We start from the raw sequence: 23,005 nt of genomic DNA, 5'->3' as shown, positions 1-23,005 counted from the left end.
AAGATTTATGGATTATATTGTTGGAATTCGAAGCTAACCCCTTCATGAAAGTTGTAAAGTTTGTCACTATGAGTGATTGTATATTTTTTTTTTACATTTTTTACACTTCTAAAATAATTATTATTAATTTTGCCCTCAAATAAAAAACATTATTCATGAGGGTTCGGAGGATTTTAAAAATCTAAACGATAATGTAAGTATAACCATTATCTACTCGTGCATGAATAATGATGAATCACGAATGTTTATATATTCTTTCACATTTTTTATACTTGTATGTATGTCTTCTTAGTTCTTGGCTATACAAATACTATAACAGTTTATTTTAATTTTGGACAACAACATGTTAAGTAAAATTTATCCTAGTAATGATAATAAGGAACTCTCATAATAAAAATAAAAATAAATAATGACTAAAACTTTTTTTTAAAAACTTATATAGAATAATAAGACAAAACTATATATATATAATATAGAATATATTGTATATATTAATATGGCTATTGCTGTCACATCCCAGCATGGGACGGATCACTTCCCGGACCCGCTCCACCACCATAGCACGATATTGTCCGCTTTGGGCCCCGACCACGCCCTCACGGTTTTGTTTTTGGGAACTCACGAGCAACTTCCCAGTGGGTCACCCATCATGGGATTGCTCAAGCCCCCTTCTCGCTTAACTTCGGAGTTCCTACGGAACCCGAAGCCAGTGAGCTCCTAAAAGGCGTTGTGCTAGGTAGGGATGAGAATATACATTTAAGGATCACTCTCCTGGGCGATGTGGGATGTCACAATCCACCCCCCCCTTAGGGGCCCGACGTCCTCGTCGGCACACCACGGCCAGGGTTAAGCTCTGATACCAAATTGTCACATTCCGGCCCGGGCGGGACCACTTCCCGGGCCCGACTCCACCACCGTAGCACGATATTGTCCGCTTTGGGCTTACCATTCCCTCATGGTTTTGTTTTTGGGAACTCACGAGCAACTTCTCAGTGTCACCCATCATGGGATTTGCTCTAGCCCCCTTCTCGCTTAACTTCGGAGTTCCTACAGAACTCGAAGCCAGTGAGCTCCCAAAAGGTCTCGTGCTAGGTGGGGATGAGAATATATACATAAGGATCACTCTCCTGGACGATGTGGGATGTCACAATTGCATTTTATAATAAATCTTTTAGTAATTAAACTTTAAAATTATCAAAATATTTTTTTTTAACAGGTCGAAACGGGTTACCCACGGGTTATTAATGGGTCACCTAATAATGACCTGATTAGTTATGCTGTTGACCCGAAACTCATTATTTTCGTATCGTTTTCATGTCGTGTCAGAAACTGCCGGACCTACGATTAATGAGCTTGTAACTTAAGTAATTACGATTATTTTCTGGTGCACGTGATGTCACTTTCTCTCCAGTGTTGCACTTGTAAAGAAAATTTGGATTTGAATTGTGCTTGACTTTAGAATCGATCCTACTATTCCTAGTTGTCAATTATGACTTTTTTTGTTTTTTGGTTTCTGTCTAGCAATTTCCCGAGTGTTCGTATTTCTTGAGTGAGATTACGTGATGACAAAGAACCGGATATCACATTATGGTTACCGGATCCTGGTGCAATAATTCAACACCAAATTTGATTCTTATTAAAGTTAGATAATGGACCCCCTGATCGCACTTTTCTGTCCTAATCTGCTTTTTGAAATTATATTTCTGTCGTCTATATTCCATGCAGTTCTACACTCATCTTATAGCCCCTTAAAATATTACTTATTTTAAGCACTTGTTTAATCACAATTGGTCTCCTAAACTGTTTATTTTTTTGTGGTTTAACTTTTACGTGAATCATTTTCAACTCGGAGCAGCAGAAATTCCAAGTTGCAATGAAATCTTCACCATCTCTTTCAACCCAATTACAATTTACACGTCGGCTGTTTTTGTACACTGTAAAGTTTACCCTATGTTTATGTTTAAGTTCACTCATCAAAACGTAACTAAATGGTTCATTTGTTAGCGGTGACTTTGACGTGGTCTCGATTGTTAATGAAAGTTTTGTTGTGATCTTGCTTGTTTGTAATATGCTTTATGGAAAAAAGTCGGCCTTTAATATTAAGTGTTCATGTATACATGTATAATGGGTTCCAGTTATAGGGTTATACCAAAACACCCATATGAAGAACCTTCCAAACTCCCATTTTTTATTGGTTAAATAGGAGGACCAACGAAATCAAATCCACAAATATATTTTTTATCAAGATAAATCCCACAGCTTGTTCTCCAACCTTCTAATTTTAAATTCATAAAGTACAATCATACTATTGTTTGAAAACATTTCTGTTATTTAAAGGTTTATTAATTAATTTGTCCCTTAAAACTAATATTTGTCTCATTTTTTTTTTAAATTGTTATTTTTGACTACTTAGTCTTAATTTACTCAATTGTAATCCATTTCGTTAAATAGAATTAAATTAAAGGATAGTACAAACATTTCAATTTTGACACAATTTTTTGCTAACATGCCTACTAAAACGAGAGAGAATCCTCGCTGGATCCTCTTTGTGAGGATTCTAGAGATCATCCAATCATATCCGTTCATCGTATATCATGTGGCCAGTTTTTATCAGGTACTGCTTATATTCAATTTTAAATAAAAAAATTTACAATGATTTATGACCGCACGATGTACAATGAACGAATGTGATTGGAAAATCCTCAGGATCCTCCTGATACTAAAACAATCTCAATTCAATTTTGACAACTCTAATTTAAACCACCGTATATCTCTGTTGTAGATGATTTTTTTTTGCCGATTGGTTCGAGCTGTAGCTATAGTCGTTGAATTCAATGAGTAGCTTAAATTAAATTTTGAAACACAATCCATTATTTGCTTCTCTCCTAACCCATAACTCACATAGTCCAAAAAAATTATATCACCATTTTACTAACTTTTATATTAACGTCTATTTGACATAATAGATAACAATATGGTAAATTAAAACTAAATGAGACGAAAATAACAATTGCAAATGAAAAAGTAAGACAAAACTAGTTTCATGAGGCAAACTCATTGATAAACCTTATTTAAATGCTTACTCCATACCACTCTCTTTATCATTGGCTATGATAAAATCTGACGTGCCAAATGACTTTCCCCAAAGGGAAAAGAACATTAGCACTTGGGACGGATTAAAATATCTTAAATTATGACTGCCATTTTTCATTGAAAAAAAATGCTCTAGATATATAATGTATTCTTTATAAAGTGAAGTTCACAAATAGTAATCCAACTTGAGCGGATTCAACTTGAAATTTGATCCCCTACAATGGCTTAAAGAGAGGACGGTTGAAAGTAACTAGAGTGATTAAAGTAACTGTAGAGTACGTTGAATCTAAATCATACATTCATATGAAAACAAACGTCATCTATAACTTTATGTTATTAGATTATTTGATGAAAAAAGATTTTCGACCATAGTATAATAAATATTAGACAAGAATAAATATTTGTCAAAGTTTAAATTTTGACTTTTGAGTAGAGCGGTATGTGATTATTCAAACAACAAAGGTAAAAAAAATTTCAAGCATTGAGTTTGAGTGTATTCAAACTCCAATTCGTTTGAGCTCAAATCAAATCAATTCGATTCAAATCTTTTATTAGCAAGGAAAAGGAAAATCGAACTTAACTAAGTCCTTGATATCGCTTCTTTTTGGATCCGAATCTTTGCCGGTTAAACCCTCCTTTACTTTCATCCCTACTCACTGTATAACATTAATGGTCATTTCATGAGTGAGGAAGAAATTTGGCAAAAAAAAAAAAAAAAAAAAATTTCAAAAGAGGTCATGTATGACATCTATCGACTATCATTGTTCTTCATCCAATCCAACAAATCTTTGTCTGGCCAAAAAGAAAAAAGAGAAAGGGAAGAAATGGGAAAAAAGCAAAAAGGCACTACTACCCCCGTTTAGAAATCGTTGGGTACCCCCATCTCCAACTCTCCAAGTTGCCTGTTGTCTTAAAACCACAAAAACCCAGCTGCCTTCTTGTTTCTTAAGCTCCCGGTCTCTGGGCTTCTTCGTCTCCATAGCAACCAGATAGCTTTCTCTCTCTCTCTCTCTCTCTCTCAACCATTTCTCTGTATTTTTTTTTCAAAGTTTACCTATACTAATATTTCTTTGTTATAATAATATTTCTACCTGCATTCCCAAAACCCATTTGAACAAACACTCCAGTCTCCATTGCCACCAGAAAGTTCACTTTTTTTGTTCATAAAAAAAAAAAAAAAAAAAGAACAAAAGACAGCAACCCAGATCAGTAATTAGTGACTAAAGTTTACTATACATAGACAAAAAAATGAATCTTGATCAAGACCCAGTAAGCTTTTCTTCTTCAAGTGCGGTCGCTGATCATCCTCTACCACTGGAGAAGCTCTATGACCAAGGCCCTCCTCCATTTCTCACCAAAACTTATGACATCGTCGACGACCCATCAACCAATCACATAGTTTCATGGAGTAGAGACAACAACAGCTTTGTTGTTTTGGATCCCAATAGCTTTGCCATGAGTCTTCTCCCCAGATACTTCAAGCATAACAACTTCTCCAGCTTTGTCAGGCAGCTCAACACCTATGTAAGTATATATCACTCTCTAGCATCCCTTTTTATTTGAATATTGCAAGGCTTGCAAACCTGAGCCCGAGTGTAGCCATGTTGATTAGAGCACTGTGCTCTTCTTTTACACTCAAACTCGAATTTTTCTTCTCGTAGTTTAGATTAGATTAAAGTATTGCTTAGATAAATTTATTTTTATTTTTATATTCTATACATATTTGTGGGGTTCTCTAGATCTGACTACTTTATGCATTCATGCTCTTGAAACAGCTAGAACATGTCATTTTTATTTGTTTAATTGGGTCCTTGTTGTGTGTTTGTTTAATGGGGTTATTACTTAATGTGGACATATTGTTTCTTAAATGGCTTCAAAAGAGAAAGTGCAGAAACCAATGTATAAAATATGAATGATACTAATACAAAGGGAGCTGCTATTGCTTATGATGTATATTAAATTTTATATCATAATCTGATAGATCAGTTTTGTTTGTTTGATTTTTTATTTTTGCTTTATTTTTGCTATTGCTTTCTTTTCCGTTGGATGTGTCGGATCTAAAGCTTCACACGGATGTTGTGGTCATGAAGAAATTTTTTGATTACTTAATGTAGGGATTTAGGAAGGTTGATACAGATAGATGGGAGTTTGCTAATGAAGCGTTTCTCAGAGGGAAAAAGCATCTTTTAAAGAATATCAGGAGAAGGAAGGCATCCCATCTTCCTCAGTCTTCACAAAAAACTTTGGACTCTTGTGTTGAAGTTGGAAGGTTTGGATTGGACATAGAGATCGATCAGTTGAGGCGCGATAAACAGGTACTAATGGGGGAACTAGTGAAGCTTAGACAGCAACAGCAAGCTACTAGAGTTTATATCCAAGGAATGGAAGACAGACTGAAAAGGACAGAAATGAAACAGCAACATATGTTGAGTTTCTTGGCAAAGGCAATGCAGAATCCCAACTTTGTACAACAATTGTCGCAGCAGACCGACTTTAGGAAAGAACTTGAGGAATCGATTACCAAGAAGAGAAGGCGGACTATTGAGCAAGGCCCTAGTAATGTTAAGGTGGATGAATTAGGCCAAGTTGGAGGAGAGACTTTTGTTAAAGTTGAACCGCAAGAATATGGTAATATTTCTGATCAGTTTGAAGTTTCGGAGTTGGACCAATTTGCTATGGATATGCCGGGTGTAAGCGGAACCCAAAACGTCCTTGGTGAGGAAGAATGTACAGAGAAAGAAGAGGAACATGAGAGTAGAGGCAAAGACCTGGATAAGGGGTTTTGGCAAGACTTGTTCAATGAGAGTATTGATGAAGAAATTGATTTGCTTGGTGTTCAAGAAGAAGATGAGGAAGATGTCGATGTGTTAATTGAGGAGCTTGGTTTCTTGGCTCCCAGTCCCAAGTAAAGAAGGCGATGAGCTTCTTATATATACATACTTTCTTCAAGAATTTGGGTTTGAGACCCTCATAATTCAAGAAATCTTCAAGTTCCTTGCTCGTTTCCATGTTGGCACCGAGTGAAGGCGAACACATGAATACTGAGAAGCTGTACTGTTCAACTGCAAACAGTTCCCTATGGTTAGGTTCCTTTTAGGATCTCTTGAATTTCCTGGTTGTCTTGTATCACTGCTTTCCATTCATTTCTCGTCTACAATCGATCTGATTAAAATATTCCAGCTAGTGTTTGAAAACCAAAGGTATGTATTTCTCCTGATCACTCATTGATCTTGACACTCATGACCCTAGAAATTCAGTTTTTCATGGAATCCTTAACAATGTCATGTGTGTTTTATTTTCCCTAGAGTACAATTTGTCATTAATCATTCGATGAAGGGGGTTCAAACATCATACATGGTGGTCTCACGAAAACGTTTAAAACCTCGAAATCTAAATTGCATCTTGAAGGGGGCACACACATAATAAAATGATTGCTTTGTGTTAATTAACTATTAGATTATTGATAGGATTTTTATTACCTACGAGAAGAAGGTTAAAATTACACAAAATACTTGCAAGAGTACAATGGTGTTGTAGTATAGATGTTCATGCAATGTCGTTCTCCATAAGAACTAGTTAAATATTTACGTAAGAGCACTTCCTAATTAACTACTTAAAATTAAAACTAAAAATTTAGAAAGGAGATTTTGAATTTGGGTAATATTAAAAACGAATTTTAATTAAAAACAAATAGTAAATTCGCTCAAAATTAATACGATAAAAGAAAAGAATTTTTAAATACCAATTTATAAAAGCATTAAAGTTCCGCCATCACCTAGCTATCCTATGTATTTTTACCAATTACTTATGATCTACACATGCCACTTTGAAGGTTATGTTTTCCAAATATATATTCTACTTAGAACCTCCAACATAGAACGTATATCTAACATGCAATCCATCTAGACGTTCAGATCAAATATGAACATGAGAGACTCATTATGTTTTGTGAAAATCCTTTGTAAAACCATGCAACTCTTAAGATGTGGTGTTCATCTTAAGTGAAATTATAATTATTAATCACAAGAAGCCAGCGTCAATTTCAGGGAACCTTCCGGACAAAATTGCATCAAATTACTTTTCTAAAGATTCTAATGGTGATCGAGCATTAAGATAATTAGATAGTTGAAAACGATGATCAATAATTCAAAGTATCAACATTCTTCCAAAATAATAACCAAAATAAACTAAGATTAGGATAGAATATGTAATATAATATTGACTTATCAATTACTGATGGTTTTAGAAACAATATTGTTAGTCTACAACCAATCAACCAAGAGTACATGACATATATATAAAAGAGTAACCATGTTAGTTTACTTATGGTGTTAGATGATGGTTGATGCAAAATATTTTGGACTTGTAGTTCAAGTGGGTAAAAGTATTTACTTGTGCATACGGGCTCTATGTTCGATCTCCCCACCCCATTAATCGCTTGTACTGCTTGCGTTTTATGGTTTCGATCTTTTCTTAGAGCTTGGGGAACCAACAGCCTAGCATCACGAAGCATATTATTATACATGTGCGGTTGTTAAAGATATGGGTTGGCAATATCTCTCCTCTTCTCTTTCCGGGCCAAAGGGATTTTCTTTTTTTAGAATATTAGCTTACTTTAAGTGACAGAAAATGTTGTGGTGCAACATCTACAATTGAGTTGGAAGACACAGAAATGCTGCAATTGTCTGCTGAAAGCGATAAGGCTCCACGTGATGTTCATGAGGAGTGTAGCTGGCATTATCGCAAGAGGAGTGACTTTTCTTGAGTTCGTAACACTGTCACGTCGATAGTAACATTACATGGTTGTGTTCTAGTAACTGCATAACGACAAGAGTTTGGAAACATAGATAGGGCGGAAAGTAAAAAACTCACTCGTATCTCTACCTAAAAACTCTATGCTGGTTTGATTAGTGATCTGAAAATGAGTTTCCGAGAGCTACATTTATAACGAAAGTCTGCTTTCGATCCTTGCATTTTACGTAAAATCTGCTTTCAACCCTAATATACGTTTCACATTATACTAATTACTTGATATTAGTCTTTCCAATATTAAGAGAGGGGTGTATTCAATTGGGATTTTGAGAGATTTTAATTCTTTTAATGAATTTAGGGGTATTCAATCAAGATTTTAAGTAATTATCTGAAATTCAAGGTATATTCAATTAGAATTTTAAGATAGTTTATTAAAATCTTTAGAAATCCGGATGTATTCAATTAGGATTTTAAAGAAATTTATAACATTCTAGGTGTATTCAATTAGAAATTAATTTTAAAGAATTTGAGAAAATTGAGGAATTAGAGGGAATTGGAGAGATTTTGTAGTGTATTTTAAGCATCCATAAATCTCACATCTTCCCATGATATTTCGAGAGAATTGAATTAAAATTTTATATTAAATCTCTACAAATCAATTAAACTCTATAAAAATTCATAGTTTTATAAATCTATTAAAATTTCTCAAATTTTCAATTGAATACATCTCCTTAAAGAAGCGACAAGTTTGAATACTTCTTCACCTTGATTATGGTAAACATGTTCGACGTGAAACTAGTCTCAATATTTTATTTTTCTTTCTGTTTTTGATCCTCGCGATATTAAAGAAAATGAAAATCAAACTCAAGACATCAGGTGTAAGGGAAGATGAATGCCACAAGCCCTTGCAACAAAGTGGAGAAAGAAAGAAGAAGAAAGAGGAGGCAGAGAGAGGTGGAAGGGGGAGATGAGAGAGAAAGGTAGCTGGGTTGTGTGGTTATTGATGTTTTGGTTTTGATGGGTAGCTGGGTTATGTTAGAGTGGCAAGGCGGGAGGGGTTTTGGGTATGGCCGCTGACGAGGGCGGTCGGGAACACGAGAGAGAGAGGTGTGTGATGGTAGTTAATGTTGCGGCGGCAAGTTAGGGAGTCGAGGAATGGGCATGAGGGTTTTGCAGGAGGAATGGTGTAATTTTCAGTTTTTTTATTGTTATTATTTTCAAATTTCCTTTGGTTATTGATTTTTTATTATTTTTAATCCACATGACCTCCCTTAATTGGACTTGTGGGTCCACGCATTATGTACATCTCAATCTACTTCTAACGGAATGATTAAATTGATTTGTGACACTAAAGTTCAAGAACAACATTGATAGATTATTAACTTCAGATACTATAATGAGGAATTAGATCAATTTAAAAGAACTTTGTGACAAAAACTCAATTTAGAAAGGGTTGTGATTTTCACACACCCTTAACTACTTTTCCCACATCTCTTCATATTTTTTAATACTTAATTGGTATCCTACTATTTAATCTTCCATATATACCCCTCCCTATTTAATCTTTCATTAATTACCATCAAAAAGTAGGAAGGGTATATATGGAAGATTAAATAGTAGAATACCAATTAAGTATTAAAAAATAAGAAGGGATGTGAGAAAAATAAATGTGTTTAGTTATTGGGCTGACATTTACAAAGCAGTTGAGGCCCAAGGCCCAACATGCAGATCTTTTCCTTTGCTGCATGGCCTTTGGAATTTGGATACATAATTCACAAGTGACGAATTTACCACATTTCCTCCTTGGGGTCTCTACGCCATTATTTTGCATGCGATCGAAAACCTTTTTCCACACGGGACATTTTATGTATCAGAAAGCAAAAGGCAGTGTTATTCTCACTCATCCATCTTATTTTTCCACTCATATATTAGTGAAGATGTTCATAACAAGTTGACAACTGAATATAATATAACGTAAACAAAAATATACAGGTAGAGGATGATCAATGACTGCATTATACACAAAAACTGAATCTTGATCAAGACCCAGTAAGCTTTGTGTCTTCGAATGCGGTCCCTGATCATCCTCTGCCACTGGAGAGACTCTATGACCAAGGCCTTCCTCCATTTCTCACCAAAACTCATATATTAGGTGCAGTAGCATACTTTTTGAATAAGCACATGAAATTTGAGGACGATCAAACAGAACAGGCCGTGGAGGTCCGTAAGTCTTTATACATGCCAGTTAATGTGAATGGGGGCACATCCCAGAGACCTAGAGGGTGGCAGTGTTGTGCATGTGAATGGTCTTGAACTTGGATGATCTCAGACATGGGAATGTCATGATCCTTTCAAAAATAAATAAAAACCTTTGAGATGTATGGAGGGATGTTCTAGTTTCTAGAGACTGTTAGTTATGAAGAATCAGTCAAATAGTTTGAAATCAGACTATCAGAGTTTGGAGTATCGCCAACTTTTTTGGCCATTTGGAATTTTCAATTTTTGCGTCAACCTTCCAACCTAACAAACAAAACTAATATTTGGTGAGTAGCGTTGAAAATTGTTAGCTCTACAAGTAGGGGAATTTTCACTTACAGTACTTGTAGTCTGGTTATGCATCTACTAAATTCCAATGGATGTTGGGCTATATCTACTTTGAATTGACGGACAAGGGTTTCGAAAGACTTTTGAGGAAAAAACTTTTGTACTGAAGAAATAACAATTAGAAAAAACACTCTGACATTGATAAGTTTGGATACATTCGCATATAATCTATAGTGCTAAGAGGGTGGGAGAGTGAGTTAAACCTTATAATTGATTCGAATTCGTATTTGTCGAGAATCGAACCTAAGACCTCTTATTTACAAGAGTTTCACTTGGAAATTAAACTCATCATTTTTTCAATTGTCATACTCTAAATGATTCTTAATTGTAACATTCTTTTAGTGTTACAAAGTAAGTTGCCTGGAAAAAAAAATACAAAATAAGCTGAGTTTGCAGTATTTTTCTGTAAAATGTGGTTCTCACCTACTTTGATGTGAAGAGTCTCTGGAAAAAGTTAGGGTATGAAACAAAACTTTGGCAATACCATATGCTACATAACTGCTGAAAATAAGAAAGAAAAAGAAGCAATTTTAGTGTTTGGTGCATTTGAATTTTATAATAATTTTTGGAGTCTTACATATAAAATATTCATATTTTGCTTGCAAATCATAGTCACACATACTACACAAGAACAACTTATCAAAATTTTAAAGATTAATTAATTAAGTTTATTCACGCGTGTCAAATTGCAATAATTTTGTGATATTTAGATTTCGTTTGTATTTTTGTACTATTGTGAAAAGAAAAAAAGTTTAAAGATAATATGGATCCATCAAAAACCAAAAGCATAAGCAACTTGAATAAAGATATTATTGAAATGCTTTCCAAAAGCACTAAACAAAACAATCCAAAATACTAATTAAGCAAATTAGCTTCTGTAATTGGCTTGTCCAACTTTTTCTTTTGTTTATTTGTTTAGGGTTGAGATTTCGTTTTCGTTGGTGGTGGGTCGTCAGAGGACGTTGGCAGCTTCAAATTCAAATGAAATCCAACGGCAGTGTCCCTCAATCATATAACAAAGTCTTCTAGACTCTTCCTAAACAAGGCCCTACCATGACATCATCTTAGAAAGCTCGTCCTTAGCCACCGACGGACACCCCAACTTGATCTTAATCCCATTCAATGAAAACCCTAGGTTGCCCACTATGTCATCATCCTACCCACTGGTTTGGCTCTCTCAATCCCTACCCTTTCATCAACATTTTCCAACACTTATCTATTATGATTGGTATGAAACCATTCCTCAATAACCATCAAGACAAGTCCAACCCATCAATATAATTACCCTATTTATGTTGAAGAATGTAATATTATTGAATGACACTTACGTCTTTTGTGATCAAAGTTCTAACTTACTAGTTAAGTTGTTGACAATAAATGACCCATTAGTGGCATGTTGAATCCGTATTTGAAGTGTTAGTTAACAAGTGAAATGGTTTTTTATTACACTTTTAATTATATGGCTACGGTGTTGTCTACATTCACGATTAGAGTTAGTTGATAAACACTTTTTTGATGACTTATTTTTCAATGTGACTGTCCCTTGATGTCATAAATGCACTCAAACTATAATTATATACTTGCTTCATTAATTTTGTGTCTTAGGTCCATATAATATCAATTAGGTGGTCTAATGATATTGTAACAAGTGAATTAGTGATATCACGTGACGATTTGATCAACACATTCAAAGACTTCTAACCTTTGACAACCTAAATGTGTTACAACAATCTTATCAATCATAATTAGGCTTTTTTTTTATCACAAATGGTCCTTAAAATTGATCAAACTAATCATTTTGGTCCCTCACTTTCAAATTCAATCAATGTCGTCGCTAAAATTCACTACCGCACATCAATTTGGTTATTCCATTAAGATTCCATCAACTATTTTGTTAGTTTGTATGTGGGACCCACAAATTCAATGAAATGGTGACACGTGAATTACACAAAATAAGGGTTTTTATCGCAAATGGTCCCTGACATTGGTCCAACTCCTCATTTTAGTCCCTGAGTTTCAAAAATCGATAAATTTGGTTCTTGACTTTCAATACCGCACATCAATTTAATCCTTCCGTTAAAGCTTCGTCAATATTTTTTGCCTCACTAATCCAATCATATAGCGCCATGTGGATTAACTATAAGAAACTATTTTTTTTAAGATTTAAAACTAAAAGTAAAATAAGAAATTAAAACCAAAACTAAAAGAAAAAAAAAGTCATCGTCGTCTTCATCAGGGTATGCTAAAAAACAAAAGGAAGGCACCATAACACCATTAAACTACTTGGCCTCCTAAACTACTATTCATTCTCTTTGGTTGGTTATAATCCTATCAAGTTTGAATTGATTTTGGATTCAATTTTATCCATTTTAGATTGATTTTTATTTTCTTTTCTAATTGGGGTTGTGGGATGTGAGAAAAATGTCAGCACGGAATACTCGTCCATTGGTTCACTCGTAAAAAAAAATAGTTTCTTATAGTTCATCCATATAGAGCCATAGGATTGGATTAGTAGGACCACATCAGCACAAACAAAAAATATCGATGAAATTTTAACGGAAGGACTAAATTGATGTGCGATAGTGAAAGTTAAGGACCAAATGTATTGATCTTTGAAACTCAGGGACCAAAATGAGGAGTTGGATCAATGTCAGGGACCATTTGCAATAAAAGCCCTTATTTTGTGTAATCCACGTGTTACAATTTCATTGGATTTGTGGGTCCCACATACAAACTAATAGAATAATTGACGAAATCTTAACGGAAATACCAAATTGATGTGGGGTAGTAAATGTCAGGAACGACACTGATTGATTTTCAAAGTGAGGGACCAAAGTGATGAGTTTGATCAATTTTAGGGACTATTTGTGATAAAAACCCTAATAATTATGTTATCCCTTAAGGTGAGACTCGCATGTATACTCCAGCTCTATATATACAATCCCTGTAGAAAATTGTAATTCGTAAATGTGATACATGTAGAAACTAAGTTTCAATTACCATCAAACCCATGAAGCTTAAGTTAAAAAAGTATGAATGATTATTGATTAAGCCAAATATGATTTAGTCTTGGATCACCCAAGCCAAAGGTCATGGTTTCCCATGGTGCACATTAATTTGGTGCCACGTTGTGCACCCTATCAAAGTTTAATCTTAATAAAAAAACTATTAATTAATTTTGACAAAAAAACAAAAAACTATTAATTTATATGAGAATTGTACACTACTGCTGAATGGTGATTGACAGAGACAGACTTAAAATTTTAATTTTGGTAAAGAGAGAATTTCCTGCCGATTGAAGTCATGGTTTTTGAACAAAATATTGCCTAAAACCCTCAAACATGGAATTAGCAATTTTGGTGTCAAAAGTCTTCCTTCCAAGCTATATATGTGGAATGACTAAAATGCCATTACTTTTGACTACTCGAATTTTCTCCAAAAACCTATTTGAAAAATAAAACAAGACAACATGTCTCTCAATTCGGACTTATTCGAATTTTCTTCGAAGGCCTATTCAAAAAATAAAACAAGACAATACTGAATGATCAATTTGAACTTATTCCTCTCCAAAAAAAAAAAAAATCAATTTCTTATGAATAAAAAACTGAGAGAACTTGTCTATTCTTAGAGAGATTTAAGTAAAAAGAGAGTAATATGTGTCTCAATTTGTTTATGTCCTCGTTATCTTTAAGGAAATAATGAGATAGTATAAATGCCGGAGGAAAACCAAGATGAAAGCTTATTCATACCTACGTCTACGTGGGTCATCTATATGCACGGCATATTTTTTTATTGGGCTAATGTTCTTTTACAATTTTCAAGTTAGGAGTCTTTTTTTTTTTAAATTAGTCATGAGATTTTAATTTTCTTACCTTGCACAATAAAGTTTGAAATCGTAAGCTTTTTGGCTATTTTTGTTGATATTTACTTAACAAAATCGTGGACATGTCAAAACTAAGTGTGTTGGAAAGATAAGGCGTAAATGGTATTTTTTCACAAGAAAAATATTCTACGGGGTAACAAATATTTTGGGGGTAAAAATTTGTAAATTAAATTTTGATTATGGAGGGTAGAAAAGGGAATTCAATGAAAAATGAAATTAGGATTGAAAAAAAGAAAATAAATGAAATTAGGACGTCGTTTTTCGAAAACCGAAAATTGCTCCAAAGTCATAGACAGGCACCGGCACAGGCACAGCTGCACCTTCCTTTTCAAGCACCCCTTTCCTCCTTCGTCTTCTCCACCGCATCAAACGCCTCATATCTCGATTTCAATCTCCTCTGAAGATCCAAACCCCCAAACCCCAAACCCTTTCTGTAATGCCATCCCCTTCGACGACCTCCACCAATTGCACCTCCGAGATCTTCTCGCCGGCCCTCTGATCTTAGTCGTCGTCGGTTCAATTACTTCACTCGGCGCATTCGAAACGACTCTTCTGCATTTGTTGTAATGGGAGCCGTGCCTTCTACGCCGCGATGGGGCAGCAGCACCAGCTCCGCCTCGCGCCCACTTGAAACGGTGGAGTACCTGATTAGCACCTTCATCGGCGACGAGTCGTTTCCGTTATCTTCCGATTTCTGGAACAAACTCCTCCAACTCCCTCTCAATCTACACTGGCAGCCTGACCGCGTTCATCAAGCTTGCCAAACTCTCGGTTCGTCAATCTCTCTCTCTCTCGTGGTTTTTATATAACAAAATGCTCTCTTTGATTAATTGTGCGCCAAAAGTGCAATTAGGGTTCAGTTATCTGCGGCATTGGCATTATTTCTGATCAAATCGAAGCATGACTACGTCGGTTTGTAGTTTTGGATATTGATTAATAATGTTCTAATAAGGATTAGGATCAACTTAGGTTAACAGATTTTCATTGTTAGTTTAAACCGTTGTTAAAGACAGTTAATTGTCCTCCAATGGACCCAGAATTACTTAATCCACTATACAGAGAACAATAATTACTTAAAAAAGCAACTATCTTGGGGCAGAAATCAGTGGAGAAAAACTTGTTTGCTGTGTGGAAATTTTTATTTTTTATACAATGAATACGTTTGTGTACAAATACCTTTTGATTCGAGATTCGGCCTTTAAAGACTCCCTACACTTACCTAACTGCTTTATTCTGAGCTTGTGTTACACCAAGGCCATAGGATCTTTCTCCAAGAGGCTTTCTGTTCAACTGGTCCTTAGACTGTTGAAAACACTATCTGTGGGTTACTGGGAGCTGCCCAATTGATGTAGGACAGTAGAAATAGATAGGAATATAGAAGAAGATCCGGACTCACTTGAGTCACTTTCGCCTTTGGCATCACATCGAAGGTGTATTGGGATCCCTCCAATAGAGAATTAAAAAAAATTCTGGCATCACACCGAAGGTACCTTGGAATCACTCCAAGGTTAATGTGCCTCACACATAAGAAAGTAGAAAAAATCTAATTTATTGAATGCTCCTCCATCACCAATGGTCTTTTGATATATTGAATTCTGGAGGATTGTTGTAAAAAACAAGGTATTGTTCATTTTATTTATTTTCTTTTTCTTTCTGAGAGCCTGATTTTCAAGTCATTTAATCTTTCTATCTGTTTCACTCTTCCATAGTAGATACTGATAAGGGCTATAAAGTTTTGAGCAAAGGAATATCTAGCCACAGTTCAATTGCATTTAGCAATACAACCAATCACTCCTTCTATCCATTAGTAAGTGAAGTAGAGAATTGCCCAAACTTCTGCACGAGTGTATATAGAAATATTGGGGTAGATTAAATTATTAATATTTATTTTAGATCAGCCACAATGCTGCTCACTACCTGAATGTTTTCTCGTCAGAATGTCAAAGCACCTATGTCATCAAATTAGATCATTTTGAAAGTTAAATATGTACATGGAACTTAAAACAGTTATGGGCTAAGCTTGTTGAAATATTAGATGTAGGTTAATAAGTTGAGCAGTTACTTGGACACTTTTTCAGATGACTTTCTCAAGTATTTTCTAAATAACCCTGCCCAAAGAATGAACTCTAGTGAATCCAAACCCATAACCCATTTGTGGGAACACGAGATTTTGTAGAATTCAAATCCTGTCAATAATTGCAAATTTGCAAATATATCACACGACCTCAGCCGTGACCGTTTAAGGTTTCCACAAAATCTTAAAAATTGTGATTTGCTGCTAGGTATTGAATGATTTTGTTACTGTGCTTCCCTCTTTTCCAAAAGGGTTATGTAAAGTTTTGATATTATTTGGTCATGGCTTCTTGAATCTTGAGATTGTTGACTATGTTCGTACCAAACATGCACCCATAATTCCTGTAAGTTCTAGAAATGTGCATGAGAATCCATTTTAAACGCATTTCCAGTTGACCATCTGTTAGCTTATATGCAAGTGCTTATCTTGGCTCTTTGTTTTAATGTTAAATATTTCATATATACATTATAATTTTTCTACGTTTCCATATCTCATTTTCCCTCATTTGCAGCACAAAACAACTATCGTACCAGGCATCTTGCAAAGATTTTGATCCACATGGCACGGTGTTTGCAAGAATCGATTTCAACCTCTTCTGGTGCGCCTTCTATTGTTTATATGAAGGCTGTAAATGCAGTGTACATCTCATCCATCTTTCTAAAGTACTTCATTGAAAATGCGAAGGATGAGAAGATTGAAGAGTTGCATTTATCCCTTGATGAAAGTGAACCAATGCCAACTGATATTACAAAAGGTACTTCACTTGGTATTCTGTTGGCTATAATTAATATCAATCCAAGAATGAGTTTGTATCAAGGCCCTTTTTATGATTTTCTTATGAAATCTTCACGAAATCAGAATGTTCAGCTTAAATTGCGTCATAAATTAATTCGTTGTGTCACGAGACTTGGTAGGTGAAAGGGTTGTTTTACTCTCGTTCCTATTCTGATGATAGCCTATGGTCTTGCGAATCAACTAGAACCTAGAGAGAGAGAGAGAGAGAGAGAGAGAGAGAGGGTTTAGGGGAGAGAAGTTTTTGCCTTCCTTCAGAGAGAGAAGAGAGGCGAGCGTGGGTGGTGGTGGTGGTTAGAGAAGCTGGATTGTGGAGGATTTCAATGAGCTTTTGAAGAAGTTTTTTCCTTCCTTCTCTACTGTCTTTCCGAGTCCAATTAAGAGAGAGAGAGAGAGAGAGAGAGAGAGAGAGAGAGAGAGAGAGAGAAGTTTTTGAAGTAGTTTTTGCCTTCCTTCAGAGAGAGAAGAGAGGTGAGCGCAGGTGGTGGTGGTGGTTAGAGAAGCTGGATTGTGGAGGATTTCAATGAGCTTTTGAAGAAGTTTTTGCCTTCCTTCTCTACCTTCTTTCCTGGTCCAATTAGGTTTATGTTTCATCTTTTATTTGGTTTGGTTATCTTTTCTACTCTACCATCTTTCCAAGTTCAATTATGTTTATGTTACTTTTTTTTTTTTTGTTTAGTTATCTTTATTACCTGGGTTATGCTTCATTTGATTTTAAAATAAGATATATTTGATCACAACATAAATCTATAGTTATTTTTGTATATCAATTTTGCAGATTTAAACACTCAGGAATTTGTTATGCATAGTGTGCTTAGCTTTATTGGGTCAATAGATGTAAGGTACATCCTCAAGCACCCACTTGTTCCTTATGATTGAGATTATGTTGTATTTTTTCTGATTATATATCATCTTTGTCACAAGTCCTGATACATACCTCCTTCATTTGGAGCTGCTTAACTTCATGCTGGTTGCGATGTCAACTCAGCTTCTTTCCGGGCCATCTCCAGGACCGGAAGATGTGAACCCATTCATCGATGCAGCAATGTCTCAGGTTACTTGATGAAACTCTTGCGTTATGTTTCATCCAAATTTCCTGTTGTTTCAATTATCTTACACCACTTCTTCAATGCTCAGGAAAGTTCTTTGGTTCTCGTGGTTGTCCGTAGACTGCTCCTCAGTTACATTTCAGGACCTTCCATATCCCTAAATAGTGCATCTTATTCTGTATATTCTGAAGGAAGTCAGCCTGGTGTTTTACAAAGAGTTGGTTCTGCAGCTGGTATGGCGGTATCCTTGATGCATTATTAAAGCTTACTGTTTACTTATATAAAGATTGTTTACCGGTTGGGAAATGTTGAAACTTAAATTTCTCTCTGTTGATGTCAATTTTTTGATTTGCAGCAAATTTCATGTTATTGCCATTCAACTTTCTTGTCAGTTCTAGCGGTGAAGGCTCAAGAAGTCTGTTGGCAGACTGCAGTCTCCACGTGCTACTTATTCTCATTCATTATCGTAAATGTGTTGAGGGCATTGAACCAATTACAGATAAAAGTAATGATACAACTGCTTCAGATTCCCTTTTGAAAGGGAGTACACATTTTTCTGACAACCCTTACTGCAAGGCCTTAGAACATGCAACAGATGTTGAATGTAAAATGCTTTCTTGTTTGTCTCTTTACGTAATCTTATTTCGAAGGCATATTCACATAACTTGAGTAGATATGTTCCTTGCTTGCAGTTGATCGTGCAGATACTGAGGGTAATGTACATGTTGGTCCAGTTTTGAGGTTACCTTTTGCGTCTCTGTTCGATGCTCTTGGGATGTGAGTCGCTCTCTTTTCTTGTGTACTTTTTATTTTTAAATTTGATTTACTATTTTATCAAGTATAGGCTAATTCTTTGTCTGCATTATTATGTAGATAATAAGATTGTTGACAATTGAGTGTGATACAGCAGACACCAAATTAGGGTTTAAAAAGATCTTAGTGGTGTGGGAGAGGACAAATATTTTTGTTAGTTTTATTTATTTATTTATTGTGGTAGGGGAAAAAAATCTCTCACTCTTAATTCAAACAGATTTAATCTCTATTCCTTATTTCAACCTTGCTCCAAGTTTGTTTCCCCCTTTTGTTTTTTGAGTATCACCTAACAATTTTGTTGTGTTTCTGCAGGTACTTGGCTGATGAGGCTGCTGCTCTTTTGCTTTACTCTTTGTTGCAAGGGAATGCTGGCTTTCTGGAGTATGTCTTGGTGCGAACTGATTTGGATACACTGGTATGGAACAGAAGCTTATCTTGTCATGAAAAAAAGTTATTAAGATGATATTGTTTTTCAACTTATGTCCTTGAGTGTTAGACTTTGGAGATATTTCATAGGTAGTGATTTACCAATTTTGATTCATGCTATTTGGACTAGTCATTTCTGTTTGTAAATGCCTTGCGTCATCAAGTTTGCTTCTACATTGATATGAAACTTGATGCTAATATGTTTTTGAAATGGACAGTTGATGCCTATACTGGAAGCTTTATACAATGCTCCAAAGAGGACATCTAATCAAATCTACATGTTGCTTATTATTCTTCTCATACTTAGTCAGGATTCTTCTTTTAATGCCAGCATTCACAAATTGGTAAGGATCACCTGTGGTAGCCAGCACTAGACTTTTATTCATTAGGCCTCCTGTTAATGTATTTATCATGTGAACAGATACTTCCTAGTGTTCCCTGGTATAAAGAACGTCTCCTCCATCAAACATCTCTTGGTTCGTTAATGGTCATTACGCTGATACGGACAGTGCAGTATAACCTATCGAAGTTGCGGGTATCCATCTTTCCATTGTCACAGTGAATTTTCATGAATTTTCTTGCAAGTGTTATTGTCAGATTGCTTATATGACTTTATATTTATGTTAGTTGGATGTAAGACCTCGAGATTAAGCTTTTAAATACTTTAACAAAGTCATGACAATAGTTTTTGGGTGGTATGATCATGGGCATCATTTCTTTGAAGATTTTGTAACTTTCCTAACATGTTTGGTTTGTTACATTGTAATAGGATGTTTATCTCCATACAACTTGTCTGGCAACTTTGGCAAACATGGCACCTCATGTCCACCGTTTGAGTGCATACTCATCCCAGAGATTGGTCAGCCTTTTTGATATGCTCTCTCGAAAGTATGACCTTTTATGTTGTTCTCCATGAGCTTTATATTTTTCATTTCTACTTGTTTTGTAGTTTACAAAGTTATTCTTTCATGCACTTCTGGCATGATTTTTTTTGTTAAAAGTTTTTAAAATATTTCTCTGTGTAATATTTGATTTAGGTATAACAAATTAGCAGAAGTGCGAGATAATCAGATGCGAATAGCCAAAGGCAACTCATTTGAAGGAAATGGCCTTGCAGATGATACAGTAATGACAACACTCCTTAACTTATCATTGACACCCTTTCCCATTCTTTTGTCGACTGAGCTAGAATTTTTCCTATTGCAGTCAACAGAGATGCATATATATACCGACTTCTTGAGACTAGTTCTTGAAATATTAAATGCAATTTTGACTTATGCCTTGCCACGAAATCCTGAGGTACTCGCATGTACACTAGCAGGGGTCTGTCTGTGTTAGTGTTATATTGTTCACACAAAATGATTAATGCTATCACTTTATAATTTTTTCTGTTTTCCATATTCCTCACTGTATGCAATGGACAGGTTGTATATGCAATAATGCACAGGCAGGAGGTTTTTCAGCCTTTCAGGAATCATCCACGCTTCAGCGAGCTGCTTGAAAACATCTACACTGTATGTTACAGAACTTGTAGCTTATCCTGTTTTCAAATTAATAGGCAAGTTTTGGTGATTACTTGGACCATGTTTTCTTAGTGCATTTGAATTGTACTTTTTGTTTGGCTTTGTAGGTGTTAGATTTTTTCAATAGCCGCATGGATGCCCAGAATACGGATGGTGAATGGTCAGTAGAGAAAGTACTCCAAGTCATAATAATTAATTGCAGATCATGGCGGGGTGAAGGGATGAAGGTAAAAAAGGAAAAGAAATGAAAAAAGAAATTTTGATTGTTGAATAACGTGGCCGAAGTGCACGGTTGCTACCTGGAGATTGTTTAAAATGTCCTAAAAATCTTTTCTCAGATGTTCACTCAGTTGCGGTTCACATATGAACAAGAGAGTCATCCGGAGGAGTTCTTTATTCCGTACCTGTGGCAGCTAGTTCTATCTCGCTGGTAAACTATCTTCTCTCCTTATAGAGGAATAAATTAAAAAGCAACAACGTGCTCATTTTTCCCCTTTCTGTCCTTATTTGAAATAGGTTGTATATTTGTCAAATTTTCAGTGCAGAACTTTCCGTGTAAATATTGAACATGTTAGATATTCATCGATTAAATTATGAATCTTGTTATCCATTTTGCATCCCGTGCGGGTTGAATACAGTTCCTATAAGGTGTTGTCTTTGGGTCGTCTCTTTAACTGACATCTGTTTTCTTTCATGTGTTTTCAGCACGCTCGGTTTCAACCCTCGATCCATAAATTTGTTTACAGTTGATCCTCCTTCCGAAGTATGTACATACCTGCAGGCCTCCTCATATGCTTATATTTTGTGTGCATGGAATATGATTTGCATATATTGCCAGAGGGGGAAATTTTCAACATTGAGATGGATTTGTTTTCCTGCCTTTAGCTGACTCACCCTCTTACCATTCTCTCCATCGGCGTGTTGGATTATCGTTGTAGTAACAAGTATTTGGTGTTGTGCAGAAACAGAGTGATTATGAAGTGGAATCCAGCGATCGTGTTAATGGAGAGTCGGCGAAGCAAGCAGTCTTTGTTGATCCGTAGATGTGATACATAACGATGCTGCAAGAGACGCTGAGGCTTTCCGGAGGATGTGTAGATACGTGAAATAGTAGCAAAGATGTATTCTTGTCATTCTTTTTCTGTTTATATGTTTGCAACACTAGTACCTCTTATACGAAAACGTATTCCGAAATCCAAATCTCCAATGTAATCTATACTACCTATTAACAGAATTCTACTTCTCACCAAGTTTTGTCTCCTTTTGTAGTAATGCCGTACCGAGGACATGATACAGTTAATCTGACCGCTGCAATTTCATGTTTTCAAATTTTCTGTCCCTATTTATTCAATTCCCCATCTTTTCAAATTATAGTCTACGCTCGTCCATCTTTTAAGTATTACAATGACAAGAAGCAGGAGCAGGAGCACGACCATGAGCATGATTATCAAGCAGATACTCCATGGATGATAGATCCTCCCCCTAAACTGTTTCCCAAATGACAACTAGTAATGAATATTTTCTGGTTCCAAAAAAAAAAATTCTTCCATACCCTCAGATCCTCATCCTTTATATGTTTGTACCTACTATGAAGCTAATTTCGAGGCACCTGTGGAGGTTTTTTCTCTGCGCTCTAGGCATAAAATAGGAGAAAATTTGTCTTGTAACCGAGACGCCATTTTAGTGGCACCATCACCTCAATACTATCTATTACAAAGTTATTGCATGTATGTATTCTTTGGGTGATGGTGCTGTTTTTTCTCGATTACAAGATAGGACTTCTCCTTCTAAATAGCTTATACTAGCACAGATGCCCGCGCTCTGCTGCGGGTTTGAAACCGTAACCACAATTTAACACACCCATCTCAAGTAATTGGACTAATTAACCTTTACAACAATGATTAGCAACTAAAATTGGTCCACAAATTAATAAAAAAAACCAAGTGAAAATCTGAACACTATTAGAAAATAAATACGTATACATACATGTCGGATC

General features: G+C 35.4%; 2 protein-coding genes across 2 annotated transcripts; both read left to right on the top strand.

The window, feature by feature from the left end:
- The first annotated feature begins 4,008 nt into the window (after positions 1-4,008).
- On the top strand, positions 4,009-6,331 carry LOC137738410 (heat stress transcription factor A-6b-like). The gene is made up of 2 exons (XM_068478047.1): positions 4,009-4,617; positions 5,208-6,331. Exons 1-2 carry the CDS (start codon positions 4,342-4,344, stop codon positions 6,000-6,002), a joined length of 1,071 nt encoding a protein of 356 aa, XP_068334148.1. The 5' UTR covers positions 4,009-4,341; the 3' UTR covers positions 6,003-6,331.
- An 8,276-nt stretch (positions 6,332-14,607) lies between these two features.
- LOC137737024 (uncharacterized) lies at positions 14,608-22,259 on the top strand. The gene is made up of 18 exons (XM_068476368.1): positions 14,608-15,103; positions 16,918-17,160; positions 17,977-18,040; positions 18,123-18,252; positions 18,336-18,480; positions 18,603-18,851; positions 18,940-19,024; positions 19,373-19,475; positions 19,705-19,830; positions 19,908-20,021; positions 20,256-20,374; positions 20,524-20,611; positions 20,693-20,785; positions 20,911-21,000; positions 21,117-21,236; positions 21,348-21,439; positions 21,715-21,772; positions 21,972-22,259. Exons 1-18 carry the CDS (start codon positions 14,899-14,901, stop codon positions 22,050-22,052), a joined length of 2,205 nt encoding a protein of 734 aa, XP_068332469.1. The 5' UTR covers positions 14,608-14,898; the 3' UTR covers positions 22,053-22,259.
- Positions 22,260-23,005: the final 746 nt, after the last annotated feature.

The sequence above is a fragment of the Pyrus communis genome, chromosome 6 (genome assembly GCF_963583255.1).
Source record: "Pyrus communis chromosome 6, drPyrComm1.1, whole genome shotgun sequence".
NCBI lineage: Eukaryota > Viridiplantae > Streptophyta > Magnoliopsida > Rosales > Rosaceae > Pyrus > Pyrus communis.
Note: the sequence above shows the minus strand (reverse complement) of the source record. Positions and strands in the feature narration are given on the sequence as shown.